Raw genomic sequence first — 16,219 nt, forward strand, 5'->3', positions numbered from 1 at the left:
TTTTGAGTGAGTTCCCGTCTGGAAACGCTCAGGGCTGTCCAAAGCATTTACTGTCTGTTCCGGCCAACACCTGACCTCCCTTGCTTACAGCATTTACTAGCAAGGGCTTAGCCTGTCCCTTTGAGACATCTGTGTAGCACCCACAACCCAGGGTCTTTCCCGAGGGCCCCGCAGCCACTCCTTGGAAATGGAAACCTCAGGAGGCACGGGGCCCGGTCTCCCAGTCTCCACGGGAGGGAAGAATCCCAACCTTGGTAAGCACCGGCAGCTCCCACACACGGCTGGCCTCGTGGCACGGACGCTGGCTGCCCCGTCATCTTTCACCTGAGCCTCCACTCGCCCCCTCCCGACTCCCTCATCCTCCCTTCGCAAGGCCATGCCGCCTCTGCTGGGGCGGGAACGGAGCTCAGCTCTCTCCCCCCGTGAGCGGGGGTTTCTGAAGAAAATCTCTTTTCCCAGCTTGAACAAAGGCCCGCTTTTGTGTATCTTTGTGTATCTCCGGTGTTCTTGTCAAAAGAGGAGGACAGGCACAGAGGCCCGCGGGGACAAGGCCACGGGATGACGGAGGCGGAGGCTGGAGAGGCGCCGCCGGGGGCCCCCAGCGCCGGGGAGAGGCCTGGAAGGCCGCTCCCTCATGTCCCTGGCCGGGAGCCCACCCTGGGGACACCACCGCTAGCTCAGCCTCCAGGCCTCCGGAACCGGGAGGCCACACGTTTCTGGGGCTTCGGCCTCGCCGAAGTCTGTGGTGCTTGGTCACGGCAGCTGTAGAAAACTCATCCACTTCCCACACAGGAAATCAACACCTTAAGCCAGGCGCTCCAAGGCCTGAGTGGAGTGGCGTGCACAGCCCACCATCCACGCCTTTCCCCAGGGGAGCGGAACCTGGCTGTGGCAAGTGCCAGGTACCCGCCAGCAAGTTTCCTCTCCACCACTTCTCCCCACCTTGCCCCTCAAAGGCAGCACAGCCCCTTCCTGACTAACATCGCCAGGATCCTGCAATCAGCCAAGCCCACACACAAAGGCCCTGAAACCAGGGGGTCTGTGCTAACCACACGATTTATGGGGGAGCCCTGGGCCACACAGCTGGACCTCTGGTGGCTGTAGCCCGAGTGACCAGGGTTGGCCACACAGGCGCTCCACGCCTACACAGCCCACCCCCCATGGAAACCCTGGCCGCCACGGCTGGGGTGAGCTTCCCTAGTTATGACTCCGTGCATGCTGTCCCACACTGTTGCTGAAAGAAACAGGTGCTGTCGGCACAACACCTGTTGTGCCCTGGGCGAGGAGCCACTGAAGCTCACGCCTGGTCTCTCCTGGAGCCTGTCCTGTGCACCCTGAGCCTTCGCTCACCGTGACCTGTGTCCTCTCCTTGTAATAAACCGGAACGCAGAGTGTGACGGCTTTTCTGAGTTCTGAGCCCTCCCAGCACAGCACTGAGCCCCAGGGTGCTTTGGGAGACCCCGACCACGAGTTCCCTCGTGGAACACTGGCGTCACCATGGGTTTTCAGAACCTGGCCCTGCCCCGGCTACCTGCTGGCATCTCTTCAGGTGCTCTACCTCCCGCAGAGCCTGCTCTTTCTGCCTCTTCAGGTCGAGCTTCTCCAGGCTGAGTCTCTCCACCAGTTTCCTGGCCTCTTGGAATTTGCACATGAGGAACTCCTTCTCCTCCCTCTGGCTGGCTTGGAAATGCAGAAGCTCCTCGCAGCGCTCTCGCAGCATCTGGTTGCTCTGCCGGATGGCATCTGGTGGCAGAGGGGATAGTGGAGGGGAGCTGGGCAGCCCGGCCTGCTGGGCCCTGCCTGGGCCCACATGGGCCTGAGGCTCAGGAAGTCAGAGGCCAGAAGTGGGGCCACCCATCCTGGTGCCCCTCCCCCCCATAATACCAATGCAGCTTCTCGCAGGGGTGGATGGCGTCTCAACACTCCCTTTTGTTTCTTTAAACACTTCCAAAATCCATTACACAAATGCCCCTCACTTTCTACAAGAAAACAATACCAAACACATCAGCTTCACTTAATAGCATGTGTCGGCCAGGCACAGTGGTTCATGCCTGTAATCCCAGCACTTTGGGAGGCCGAGGTGGGTGGATCACCTGAGGTCAGGAGCTACAGACCAGCTTGACCAACATGGTGAAACCTCGTCTGTAATAAAAATACAAAAACTAGCTGGGCGTGGTGGCGCACACCTGTAATCCCAGCTACTTGGGAGGCTAAGGCAGGAGAATCACTTGAACCTGGAAGGTGGAGGTTGCAGTGAGCCGAGATCACACCATTGCACTCCAGCCTGGGGAACAGAGTGAAACTATCTCAATTAAAAAAAAAAAAAAAGTGTCAAATGCCACTTTTTTGAATTTTTACTTTTGTAGAGGCAAGATCTTGCTATGTTGTCCAGGCTGGTCTCACATTCTTGGTCTCAAGCGATCCTCCCACCTCGGCCTCCCAACGTGCTGGGATTATAGGCATGAGCCAGTGTGCCTGGCCTTATGCCACTTTCTTTGTAAGTGACTCGAATTCATTTGTATTCTGGTCAGTCTGAGGTGTGCCTGCCCTCAGATGCTCGGTAGTGGTCCTTCCTGGCCTACATCTCTGCTGTCTTCTGGATCAGGGGGTCCTAATACGCCTGCAGACTCCCAGGGTCAGCCTCCCAGGCAAACGTCACTGCAGCATTGATGGCTGCAGCCTGAGAGGCCCAGAAGTCTTGGACCAGGCAAGTTAGTGGTGTCTCTGAGACTCAAAGTCCTCATCTGCATAGTGAACAGAGACAACAACATTCATCTCACAAGACGAGGAGGGTTAAACGAGAAAGCAGAAAACAAACAGGAAAAACCGCTGGTCCTCCCCTCACCAGAGCATATGCCATCGCCAGGCAGTCAGCAGAGGCCACAGGAAGGAGAGCCCCACACCCAGGAGACACCCCAAGCAGTGAAGGAGCCATCTGAGGTGACAAAACTGATAAGTGATATGCCAAGGTTCTAGCAACTTTATAGCAACTACAGAGCTGGATAAAATGGGGAAGGCAGTAGCTACCCCGTGATCAAAACCCTCAACCAACTAACTGTTGCTTGCTGATGAGCACAACATCCAACCCCCATTAGAATCCCACTGGCTCTGCCCAAAGCTCAGCTCATCTGCAACTTGTCTTTTTTTTTTTTTTGAGACAGAGTCTCACTCTGTCGCCCAGGCTGGAGTGCAGTGGTGCGATCTCGGCTGACTGCGACCTCCACCTCCCAGATTCAAGCAATTCTCCCTGCCTCAGCCTCCCAAGTAGCTGGGATTACAGGTGCCTGCCACCACATCTGGCTAATTTTTGTAGTAGAGATGGGGTTTCACCATGTTGGCCAAACTGGTCTCAAACTCCTGAGCTCAGGTGATACCCCCGCCTCGGCCTCCCAAAGTGCTGGGATTACAGGCATGAGCCACTGCACCTGGCTGGCAACTTGTCTTTTAAAAAATGTTTTGAACTGAGGTAAAATTCACATGACATCAAATTCACCATTTTAACTAATTCAGCAGTTTTCAGCGTGTCCATCAGGTTGCGCAACCATCCGCACTATCTAATTCCAGAACAGTTCCGGGACCCCATTAGCAGTCACTCCCCAGGCCCCTCCTCATCTGCATCTGCCTCTGCAGATTGGCCTCTTCTGGACATGTCTCATAAGTGGAGTCACACACTAGAGACATGCAATTTCTTCTGTGAATCTCCCCCTAAACATTCTAAATACAGCTTCCTCCATAAACATAAGCATGTACATCTTCCGGGACAGACATCTTTTGGGCCCTTGGGGGCTTGGCCCAGGGCCTGACACAAGTTTCACTTGCCACCCACAAAGCTCAGGTCAGGCAGAGCAAGGGGAGTCAATACAGCCTTGAGGCCTCCCTGTGCCCCTGAAGCCCGGGGGAAGCTGCTGCGCTGAACACACAGCCTGGAAGGGAAGCACGGCTGGCCTGCAACACTCACCCTCAAGTCCCCCTCAACAGAGCACTCTCCTGGGGATGAGCAGAGGCCCTCAGTCTAGCTGTCACCTCTCTGTGCACCAGTGCTCTGAAGATCTCAATACAGTGGGTCTCACCAGGGACAACTGTATCCGCCCAGGGGTCATTCTGCAATAAATATCTGGGGATATTGTTAGCTGACACAACAGGACAGGTGCTACTGGCATCTAGCAGGTACAGGCCAGGGACTCTGCTCCACAACCCACAATGCACAAGAGAATTCTCCAGCTCCAGGTGCCGATAGCACTGAGGTGGGGGACCCTGTCCTGGGGCAGGCAGGTTGTGTTGGGTCTCCGTGCTCCAGCAGGGCCTCTTCAATTCAGCTTCGCTGTCGAGCAGACCAAGCAGCCCCTTGACAGCAAGCTGACTGCACTGACCCCTTCCTCCATGGAAGGAAAGGTGATTTGCCGTGACAGGAAGAGGCGACACATCCAGGCATGGGTCTTGTCCCTTCTCACAGGGTGTTAGCCAGAGCCACTCTCTGAAGCCTACAGAGTATGTGACTTGTCAGCACAGAGCCCCACATAACATCTTGGACCACAGTCCAGCAAAGAAGGCAGGGGAGTGGGCCCATGATAGCGGCCTCTACTAGTCACAGCACATGCCACCTCGCCCAGGAGCTGCCAGCCAGCCAGCCAGGACACGGAGAGCCAACTGAAGACACAACTGAGGTGCCAGCTCAGGGATGACTCCCGCAAGGAAGGGGTGTTGTCCTCCACGATGGGGTGGACACTTTGGCCTGAGTCCCCAGCAGGAACCAAAGGGTGAAGCAAAAGGGGCTACAGGCCCCACCACACACAATGAGCCACGTGGGGAGTCTGTGCCGCCCCTCCCTGCAGCTCTGGGACCGGCGGTTTAGAAGGCCGCCGCAGCAGAAAGGCAAGAGTGTATGGTGGGGAGCCACCTGGCACCCCTGGGCTAACCCAGGGCAATGCAGAGCAATGGTGGGGAGAGGGGGCGAGGGGGAAGAATGGCAGGGGCTGGGGGTGCCATCACGCCCAGGGCGCGGGCAGGAGCGTGCAGCTGAGCCCTGAACCCACGACGACCTGGAGCTGAGCAGCACCGAGGGTGAGGGGCGCCCAGATGGCAGCCTAGGAGAGAACTCCCCAGTCCCAGCCGCTGAATGTGGGAAGTCAGCCTTCACCTCCGCTGAGGTGTGCGCAGGGACTGCCCCAGAGGAATGTTGCCTGTGGGGGCCGCACGCCTTCCTTCCCAAGACAGACCACGCCCCTCTACCAGGGCATGCCCCGCCCATTTCCAGGACAGGCCCCACCCCCTCTCTGGGCAGACCACGCCTCTTCCCAGGGCCGACTCTGCCCTGTCCCAGGATGGACAGTACTTCACGAGTGCTCAGTGCAGGGACACAGAGGCCTGGACATGTTGGTCCAACCTGGAAGGTTCATTCCAGCTCCAGAGCTCCCTGTAAGGTCCAACAAGGCTGTCCTGGAGCCTACCCGGCAGCGTGCTTCTCCCTCTGCCCACCCCGGCTTCTTCCACTGTCCCTCCTTTCCCTTCCCAGTACTGGTCCTGAGAGCACTCTAAACTTCCTCCCTGCTAATCTGCATCTCAGAGTGTACTTCCTGAAACCAAGAGGGAAGGCAGCACATCCCCACCCCAGGCCCAGGAAACACAGAGGTGCAGGTGGGGAGAAGATGCCTTCCCCTCAGCAGGGTCGGATCCCCTGACTCTTTCCTCACCTCGGAGCTCTTGATTCTCCTCCAGGCAGCGCTGGAGAGTCTCAGGAGCGCCCTGCTCTGAAGGCAGGTGCAGCATGGCTGGCTTCCCCAGAGGAGACTCTTCACCCAGCACGTCCTGATCTGCTGCCGGGCCACCACTGGGCTGCACCATCTCACACAGCTGGCTCTTCCAGAGGTGCCTGCTCATCCAACAGGGCAGGGGCTGAAAGAGAAAGGCAGCAGGGGAGTCACAGGAGACCCACATCCTTACCCACCAGAACGAGCCTATGAGTTCTGGGGCTACACTTTAAACAGAATGCTGACAATTCGCCTAGTGTATCAGGATGCTAAAGTGGGTTTTCAGTCTAAGGGGCAGCAGATACTCCCATTCCAAAGGGAGGTGCTGTACCACCCATGTGGGACTTGGAAAGGCCTATCTCCAGGCTGGAAACAGATGAATTTCACCAGAGGTGGGAGAGTCACAAGAGGACTGTTTGTGGAGGGAGATGTCAGTATGCTGGGAATCCTGACTCCCTACACACCTCCAAGCAGGAGAAGTGGAGGGTATCGGCCCCTCATCCAGTGTAGTAGGCTGAATGGTAGCCCCGCGAAAAGACATGCCCATGTTCCAACCCCTGGAACATATAAATGCGATTTAGGAAAAGGGTCTTTGAAGATGTAGGATCTCATGATGAGATCATTCTGGGTGACGTGGGTGGGCCCTAAATCCAACAACCAGTGTCTTTATGAGAGACAGAAGAGAGAAGCCAGAGGGAGATGCAAGGGGAGGAGGCCATGTCGGGACTGCCTCGGAGACTGGAGTGAAGCAGCCACAAGCCCAGGAATAAATGGGGCCATCAGAAGCTTGGGAGAGTCAAGGGAGGATCGCCCTCTTAGAGCCTTTGAGGGTGTGGGCTTGCTAACTCTTTGGTTTTGGACTTCTAGTCTCCAGAACTGTGACATTAAAATGTCTGGCAGGGCGCGGTGGCTCATGCCTGTAATCCCAGCACTTTGGGAGGCCGAGGCAGGCCGATCACAAGGTCAGGAGATAGACACCATCCTGGCTAACATGGTGAAACCCTGCCTCTACTAAAAAAAAAAAAAAAGAAAAATTGCCGGGCACGGTGGCTCACGCCTGTAATCCTAGCACTTTGGGAGGCCGAGGCAGGCAGATCATGAGGTCAGGAGATCGAGATCATCCTGGCTAACACGGTGAAACCCTGTCTCTACTAAAAATATAAAAAATTAGCCAGGCGTGGAGGCGGGCGCCTGTAGCCCCAGCTACTCGGGAGGCTAAGGCAGGAGAATGGCGTGAACCCGGGAGGCGGAGCTGGCAGTGAGCCGAGATTGTGCCACTGCACTCCAGCCTAGGCGACAAAGCAAGACTCCGTCTCAAAAAAAAAAAAAAAAAAAAAAAAAAATTAGCAGGGTGTGGTGACATGACACGCGCCTGTAGTCCCAGCTACTCGGGAGGCCAAAGCAGGAGAATTGCTTGAACCCAGGAGGTGGAGGTTGCAGTGAGCTGAGATTGCGCCACTGCACTCCACCCTTGGCTTCCAGAACAGCCCCTTCTCCTGGTTTCCTCCCTATCTTGCTGGCTACTCCTGCCCAGGCACTCTCACTGGGTTCCCACCCTTCATGTTGGGGTGCCCCAGGGCTCTGTCCTAGGACATCTTCTCCTCTGTAACTACATTCGCTCCTGCAGGAATTCTATCCAGTCTCATGCCTTGAACTCCAATCTTGATGCTTAATTAGACCTCTTTTCTAAACTCCACGTTCATTTATCAAACTCAACATTTCTACTTGGTTATCTAGTAGTCCTCTCAAAACGAACCTCTCTAAGACCCCCGACAGTCCCCAAAACTCAGATCTACCCAAGGCCGCCTCTGTTATCAGCTGATGGCAAATCCATCCTCCAGCTGTCAAGTCTTTTTTGATTCTCTCTCTGTCTCTCTCTCTCTCTCTCTCTCTGTCACACACACACACACACACACGCACACACACACACACAAAGAGCACATCTAATCCATCAGGAAATCCTGTCAAAATGTATCCCCCGACCCATCTGATCACACTAAGCAATTAACATTAACTATTTTAGGTGTCATAATGATATTGTGGTTGTTTTTCAGAGTCCCGTCTTAGAGAGAGGCACACTTAAATATTTAAAGATGATGTCTGAATTCACCTCCAAATAATGGGAAAACTCCTAGGTATATACCCGAGAGAAATGAAAACACATGTCTCCACATGAATGCTTGTAGCAGCATTACTCATAGCAGCCAAAGAGTAGAAACAACCCAAATGTCCACCAACTATGAATAAACAAAATCTAGTACATCCACATGCTATAACATGAACAAATCTTGCAAATATGCTAAGAGAAATAAACAAGTCACAAAAAACTAAACACTGTATGACTCTATTTATATGAGATGTTTATAACAAGCAAATCCATAGAGACATAAAGTGGATTAATGGTTACTGGGGAGAGCCATTTAGGGCTGGGGGGAAGATAAGCTGAGCTAAAGGGTATGGGGTCTCTTTGGGGGGGTGATGAAAACGTTCTGTGAATACACATACCACAAACCATTGAATTGTACACTTTAAATGGATGAACTGTGTGACATGCTAATGATATCTCAAGCTGTTATTGAAAATAATAATGGTGGCCAGGCATGGTGGTTCACACCTGTAATCCCAGCACTTTGGGAGGTCATGGCGGGTGGATCACTTGAGGTCAGGAGTTCGAGACCAGCCTGGCCAACACGGCGAAACCCTGTATTTACTAAAAATACAAAAAAGAAAAAGAAAAAAAAAAATAGGTGGGAGTGATGGTGCATGCCTGTAATCCCAGCTACTTGGGAGTCTGAGGCGGGAGAATCGCTTGAACCTGGGACATGGAGGTTGCAGTGAGCCAAGATTATGCCACTGCACTCCAGCCTGGGTGACAGAGTGAGACTGGGTCTCAAAAAAAAAAAAAAAAAAAAAAGAGGCCGGGCACGGTGGCTCATGCCTGTAATCCCAGCACTTTGGGAGGCCGAGGCAGGCAGATGACAAGGTCAAGAGATCAAGACCATCCTGGCCAACATGATGAAACCCCATCTCTACTAAAACTACAAAAATTAGCTGGGCGTGGCGGTGCACGCCTGTAGTCCCAGCTATGTGGGAGGCTGAGGCAGGAGAATCGCTTGAACCCAGGAGACGGAGGTTGCAGTGGGTGGAGATCACACCACTGCACTCCAGCCTGGCTACGGAGGGAGAATCTGTCTCAAAAAAAAAAAAAAAGAAAGAAAGAAAAGAAAAAGAAAAAAATAATAATGGGAGAGAATTGCGAGGGGTATAAACAAAATTAGTCACAAGTTGATAACTTCAATTGTTGAAGTTGGGAGCTGTGAATGTAAGATTTACTATACTGGCCGAGCACAGTGGCTCACACCTGTAATCCCAGCACTTTGGGAGGCTGAGGCAGGCAGATCACCTGAGGTCAGGAGTTCAAGACCACACTGGCCAACATACAGTGAAACCCCGTCTCTACCAAAAATACAAAAAATAGCTGGGCGTAGTGGCGCATGCCTGCAGTCCCAGCTACTTGGGAAGCTGAGGCAGAAGAATCGCTTGAACCCAGGAGGAGGAGGTTACAGTGAGCTGAGATCGTGCCACTGCACTCAAGCCTGGGCGACACAGCGAGACTCCATCTCTCAAAAACAAACAAACTAAAAAGATTTACTATACTAATTTTTCTACTTGTGTACATTTTTGAAATTTTCAATAATAAAATGCTCTAAGCACTGTCTCTGAGCTGGATTACTGCAATTACCTCTTAATAGGTCGCCCTTCTTTTACCCTTGCCCACTATGGTCTGTTCTCCCCACCACGGCTAGAACGATCAGTGTAAGACGTAATTCCGATCACATTCTTTCTCTACTGAGAACCCTACCATGGCTCCCCGTTGCCTTCTGCGTAAAAGTCAACCTCCCTACAACGGCCTACAAGGCCCTGTACCATCGGGTACCCCATCCCTTCCTCTCCAACTATGCTCCCCTCCCTCACTCTGCTCCAGCTATAGTGACCTCCGTGCTATTCCTCTAATGTGCCAGGACAGCCCATTCATTCTCAGATCACAGAAACAGTATGAGAACAGGCACATCTTGTCTTGCAAAACGAGAAAACAGGCACATGAGATCAGATACCTAGCTGCCAAACTATATTTGAGGCATTTTCGAAGAATTTAACGACCCTGGATCGAGCGCAGTCAACTTTGGAGAACAGAAAATGTCTCTGAACTAGAGAAGTCCTCGCACAAGGAGTAGGGTCAGACCCCGCAGTGGAAGAGAAGGGAGGAGCAGAAACAGTGCAGCTCGCCGCCCAAGTAACCTGGGTCCTGAATCGGCCCGCCTTGGCCAGTGCTCCAGAAGCGCGCGGCAGGAACGGGCTGGGGCCCAAGACAGATGGGGGAGCCTGAACGTCCGGCGCAGTCTCGGAAGCGGCGGAACACCCACCGATGGAACCCTGTCTTTAGGGAAAAGGACCACACCTGTCAGCAGAGTCCGTCAGACGTGAGAAGGGTGGGAGCGGCCGACTGTGAACGCAGGTAGGGCCCCGGCGCTCCGAGAAAGTTCCAGTTCCGCGGTCGCCCTTTCCTTCTCCGCTGTCGAAATCCCCGCTTCCGGCTTCCGGTGTCATAGCTGTGGGATCCGGAAGTAAAAACATACAAGCCCCGCCCCGGGGAACACGGGAAGCCGGCGAGAAGTGCGAGGTCGCGGTAAGGCCGCATCCCGCTCCGGAGAGAAGATCTGAGTCAGCCAGGCTCTGCAGGCCCGCGGAAGCTCGGTAATGATAAGCACACCGGCCACTTTGCAGGGCGTCACGGCCTACACGCCCCCTCGTCTCTCGGACGGCGGCGTCTAGCCTCGGGGCGCTCGGCCGCCCCGCCCTCTCCGGGGGAGGAGTCAAGAAGAGACTGCCCAATAGGGCCGGCTTGACCCGCGAACAGGCGAGGGTTCCCGGGGGAGCGGCGCGCCAGAAGGCCCCGCCCAGGAGCCGAGGGACAGCCCAGAGGAGGCGTGGCCACGCTGCCGGCGGAAGCGGAGCCCTCCGCGAGTGCGGGAGGCCGCCGAGGCAGGCGGGAAAACCGGACAGTAGGGGCGGGGCCTGGCCTGGGCGGCGATGGGGATGCGGGAGCACTACGCGGAGCTGCACCCGTGCCCGCCGGACATTGGGGATGCGGAGCAGCGGCAGCGGGTATGGCAGGCAGCCGGCGGGCCGGCCTCCAGCGCAGGTGCCCGAGGGGCGGGGCTGGCCTGGGATGCGCGCGCACCTGCCCTGTCGCCGCCCCGCCCGCACGAGGGATGGCGGTCGAGGCCCCGCCCCGCACGCCTCGCCTGAGGCGGGTCAGCTCAGCCCAGGCGCCCGCCCCCGCCCCCGCAGATTAAATGGGCCGGCGGGGCTCAGCCCCCGGAAACGGCCGTACACTTCGGGGCTGCGAGCGCGGAGGGCGGCGGCGACGAAGCGCAGGTAACCGGGCGGGCGGGCGCCGCGCAGCCGGAGGAGCGTACTGCCCGGCGCTGCGCCGCGCGGCGGTAAAACACACGCTGTTTGTTCGAGAGGGTCTTAATCAATCCGTTTATACCCCGCACCTCCTCTCTTGAGCCCCTGAGACCGCGAGAGCGAAGGGGACTTGCCGGCCGGGGTCTCCCAGCTTGGCAAGGGGAGGGCTGGAGCTGAACTCCGGCATCTGCATCATGTCCCTTGGTCCAGGTCATTGTGGAGTTCCAGCTACAGTCGGGAATGAATGGTCCTGGGCGCATAATTCCGTGCCCCACAAGGATTTTACTTGGTTGTCCAGAATTTATGCTCTAGCCGGAATCCGCCAATGCTTTGGGTAATTTTGTAATGTACATCCTGAATGAAGGTTGCCTGGGAGAGTGTGGCTGGAGCCCAGAGCCAGCAGTTTCTAACCCATCAAGCACTCCCCAATGCCCAGCCGTTCACAAGGAGTGGCTTGGGTGATCAGGTGTCATCCCGGTGAGACCCCAGAGGAACTCTCAAGAAAAGGGCTAACTTCTCAATGCTCTCCTGTTCTTCTGCCTTGTTAACGAGCCTTTCTTCTACCAGACAGCGTCATGGCAGAGCAGGTGGCCCTGAGCCGGACCCAGGTGTGCGGGATCCTGCGGGAAGAGCTGTTCCAGGGCGATGCCTTCCATCAGTCGGATACACACATATTCATCATCATGGGTGCATCGGTGAGTCTCTCCCAGGCCCCAGTCTTAAAAGCCAGGAAGTGCCTGCTCCATGCCTCAGCTTTTCCAACTAATTGTTGCAGGACCACACAGGCTCTGCTAAGTTGAGCTCCTCCTCCCGCTCCTGCTAGTGTGCCAGGATCATCCCAGCTCTACCTGATGTGCATATGCACTTGCAAGACATTTCTTTTTTTTCTTTGGAGACGGAGATTCGCTCTGGTCGCTCAGGATGGAGTGCAGTAGCCCAATACTGGCTCACTGCAACCTCGGCCTCCTGTATTCAAGCGATTCTCCTGCCTCAGCCCCCCAAACAGCTGAGATTACAAGCATGCACCACCACAACCGGCTAATTTTTGTATTGTTAGTAGAGACAGGGTTTCACCATGTTGGTCAGGCTGGTCTCAAACTCCTGACCTTAAGTGATCCGCCCGCCTCGGCCTCCAAAAGTGCTGGGATTACAGGCGTGAGCCACTGCACCTGGCCACAGGACATTTCCGAACCCTGTGCCTAGCCTCTGAATGTAGCCCTTAGTCCTGGAGTTGCAGGCTCTTTAGGGACTGTCTAGATGGACTTCTTGGGGAAAACAGGGAATGCTATTCATTCTGTGGTTTATTTCAGACCTCTTCATGCCTTAACAAGTGAGTTCCAAAGGCAGGATCTGAGGCCTGATCTCTGCCTCTTCACTAACACTTCAAGTTCTGTCAATACAAACACTCAACCTTTCTTTAAACACTATCTCTTTGCCTCAGTTTCGAAAGCCTACCAAGAAGCTCTGCCTCACCCCACCTGGCCCCAATTGTCCAGCTTGTGGAACCGCCATTTTGCACTCATAGGAAAGACCAAAGAATAGTATAGCATGAGGATTTCCGTGGGAGGGGAAGGAGGGGTGGTCCTAGGACAACCATCACCCCAGACTAGAGCACCCTCCCCTGTGTCCCATGGGGCAGTGAGACTATGCAGGGGCTGGTGGAACAAGGGCTTCATCTCAAATTACACGTGGTCTCAGTTTTCACTTTTAACCCTGGATGCACTCAAGAATCTGTCTGCTCACTACTGTATGACCACCTTTGCCATTAACTTACCTTGTAACTTGAGAAGGAGCTCTGTCAAAACTAGTTAGCTCTGCCACATTGTGCGCCCCTCAGTGCTGGATGAGCTCAGTGGTTCTTTGTTCACATAGACAACGCGTTGTCACACTTTGCCAAACCTACTCCTTGACACCTTTGTACTTCTGATCAGAACTTAGAAAAGGAGAGCCAAAAAGGAATGAGGCAGCCGAGGGAGAAGGGCTCTGCCAGTGGGAGAGTAAGGAGGGGCCATTGTCTTTTGACTCCCCGTAAGCCTGAGACCCGGGAGAGGTACCCAGGTGGAGCCCACAGTAGATTGGACTTGGCCTTATCCCCAGCCTCAGCCTGGTCCCCTCAGAAGAGCCATACCTGGCCGGGCGTGGTGGCTCACGCCTGCAATCCCAGCACTTTGGGAGGCCGAGGCAGGTGGATCACCTGAGGTCAGGAGTTTGAGACCAGCCTGGCCAACATGGCAAAACCCAGTCTCTACTAAAAATACAAAAATTGGCCAGGTGCGGTGGCTCGCGTCTGTAATCCCAGCATTTTGGGAGGCCGAGGCAGGCGGATCACAAGGTCAAGAGATCGAGACCATCCTGGTCAAGATGGTGAAACCCCATCTCTACTAAAAATACAAAAATTAGCTGGGCGTGGTGGTACGTGCCTGTAGTCCCAGCTACTCAGTAGGCTGAGGCAGTAGAATCGCTTGAATCAGGGAGTCAGAGGTTGCAGTGAGCTGAGATCGTGCCACTGCACTCCAGCCTGGCTACAGGGCGAGACTCTATCTCAAAACAAAAAGAAAAAGGCTGGGCGCAGTGGCTCACGCCTGTAACCCCAGCACTTTGGGAGGCCAAGGCAGGTGGATCACGAGGTCAGGAGATGGAGACCATCCTGGCTAACACGGTGAAATCCCGTCTCTACTAAACATACAAAAAATTAGCCGGGCGTGGTGGCGGGCGCCTGTAGTCCCAACTATTCGGGAGGCTGAGGCAGGAGAATGGCGTGAACCCAGGGGGCAGAGCTTGCAGTGAGCAGAGATCGCACCACTGCACTCCAGCCTGGGTAACAGAGTGTGACTCCGTCTCAAAAAAAAAAAAAAAGAAAAATAACAAAAATTAGCTAGGTGTGGTGGCACCCATCTGTAATCCCAACTACTTGGGAGGCTGAGGCAGGAAAATCGCTTGAACCCAGGAGGTGGAGTTTACAGTGAGCCGAGATGGCGCCACTGCACTCCATCCTGGGCGACCGAGTGAGTGAGACTCCATCTCAAAAAAATAAATAAATAAAAAGAGCCATACCTTCGTCGGCCACAAACCTTAACAGCTAGGACTCTGACTGTTAAGCCCTTAGTCCAAGAAGCAGACTGGAGGAGAAGGTAACTGAGGTTGCTTTCTCCTCCTTTCCCCGTCCCCACCCCATGCTGCCACAAGGACACTGCAACAGAGCAACTCAGACCATAATGATGGCTTATGACTCCAGGCCTTCAGCTCTTATTAGACACCTCATTGAGAGCATGCAAGCTTGCTGTGTGACTTGGAGCAAGTGCTTTCCTTTCCCTGAACCTCAGCATTTCGTATAGCAAATGACAGCTTTTGAAAAGAGTGCCCAGGGTCCTTAGGCTTTTCCAAGCTGATTGTGTCATTTCACTGCCTTCGCCTGTGGCCAGCTTGGGGTTGGGCAACTTTGTTTTGTTGAAATCAGTAGGGTTCCCCTTTGCTCTCTTCTGCTCTGAGAGTGACAACCTGAGGCTTTCAAAGCAGAAATAGGAAGTGCCAGCTCCAGCACTGTGGGTAGGGGACAAGGGGTCCTGTCTCTGAAGAGCCTCGTGGTTTGTTTCTTCCTCTTCCTGCTGGAGGGGGAGGTGGGAGGTGGTGTGCTCAGGCAGCACCTGGAACAGCTCCCGCTCCCAGGCTCCTTCTGCTCTTGATGCCTCACTCAATGTGGGAGGTAGGCAGGGTGGCACTTGAGGGCACACGATCCTAGAATGTGCTGCTCCAGGAAAGCAGCCCATTCTCCATTCATTCAGCAGACAGCGATTGGGTACTTCTGGGCCACAACAGCCAGTCCCTGCCCTCCTCATGGGACCTATGTGTTATTGTGGCCAGGAAACCATGGCAAGTAAGCAGACGAGCAAGAGCACAGGCTGGCGTGTGTTTCAGAAGATACACGTGGGCCGTGTGTCCCCAGCCCCCCAGAGCACATAGATCCCACGAGGAGGGCCTGGAGAGCACCCACACAGAAGGAAGAGCAAATGCCCGGAGCCCCAAGTTGGGAACAAGCTCAGCATGACCTAGAAACTGAAAGCAGGCAAGTGGCTGGCAGACCCACAGCCTGGGCAAGCGGGACACCCTGGGGCAGGCTGGACCCACGTGGCCTTCCTCTGTCCCTTCCTCCTCCCTGGCCAGCTTACCTCACACTTGCGCACACACCCAGCTTCCTTCCTGGGGGCCCTGATGGCACCTCAGAGTTACCAAGTGGGCCACTTCCCGCCTTCTCAGGACTCCCACCCCTACCAGAAAGAGAGCCGAGGTACTTACTGCCCCCTTCCAGAAAGCTCTGGCCTTGTAGACCAGTGTGCACCTGGAACAGCATCTTTCCCCACCTGATGGGACCTCGATGAGGCCGGAGAGCCTCACAGGGAGTGAGGGGAAGAGACTGGGACTGAGAGTCTGCGGGGTATTCACCTCTCTGGGCCTTAGTTTCCTCACCTGGATCACAAGGGCCATGGGCTTGGGCTTGATGGGCGTTCAGGACGCATCCCAGTGATGAGCCTGTGTGAGGGATGACCCAGCGGCCCCCGCCCCCGCTTTCCTCGGAACTTTTCTGGGCTGACTTCCCCTTACTCCATATAGAAAAATCAACTCAAGATGAATTGAAGACTCCAAAACTATAAAAACCCTGGAAGATAACCTAGGAAATACCATTTTGGACATAGGACCAGGCAAAGATTTCATGACAAAGACACAATTGCAACAAAAACATAAATTCACAAATAGGACGTAATTAAACTAAACAGCTTCTGCACAGCAAAAGAAACTATCAACAAAGTAAACCGACAACCTACAGAATGGGAGACCATATTTGCAAACCATGTATCTGACAAAAGTCTCATGTCCAGAATCTATAAGGAACTTAAATAAATATGCAAGCAAAAGACAACTCCATTTAAAAGTGGGGAAAGGACATGAACAGAGACTTTTCAAAAGAAGAGACACACAGCTAACAAGCACATGAAAAAATGCTC

The 16,219-nt window shown here is 54.4% G+C and overlaps 1 protein-coding gene across 3 annotated transcripts; it reads right to left on the reverse strand.

The window, feature by feature from the left end:
* Positions 1-1,472: 1,472 nt before the first annotated feature.
* On the reverse strand, positions 1,473-15,701 carry LOC112617047 (NF-kappa-B essential modulator-like). 3 transcript variants are annotated; one of them, XM_025373780.1, is made up of 3 exons: positions 10,207-10,567; positions 5,691-5,892; positions 1,473-1,743 (listed from the first exon to the last, which is right to left on the reverse strand). In XM_025373780.1, exons 2-3 carry the CDS (start codon positions 5,875-5,877, stop codon positions 1,493-1,495), a joined length of 438 nt encoding a protein of 145 aa, XP_025229565.1. In that variant the 5' UTR covers positions 5,878-5,892; positions 10,207-10,567; the 3' UTR covers positions 1,473-1,492. The 3 variants fall into 3 exon arrangements, with proteins under 3 accessions (XP_025229565.1, XP_025229564.1, XP_025229563.1); XM_025373779.1 differs by lacking the exon at positions 10,207-10,567 and adding an exon at positions 15,578-15,701 and having other exon boundaries at positions 1,476-1,743; XM_025373778.1 differs by lacking the exon at positions 10,207-10,567 and adding an exon at positions 9,863-10,020 and having other exon boundaries at positions 1,476-1,743.
* Between the last annotated feature and the right edge of the window lie 518 nt (positions 15,702-16,219).

Source organism: Theropithecus gelada, unplaced genomic scaffold, assembly GCF_003255815.1.
Source record: "Theropithecus gelada isolate Dixy unplaced genomic scaffold, Tgel_1.0 HiC_scaffold_15869, whole genome shotgun sequence".
Lineage (NCBI taxonomy): Eukaryota > Metazoa > Chordata > Mammalia > Primates > Cercopithecidae > Theropithecus > Theropithecus gelada.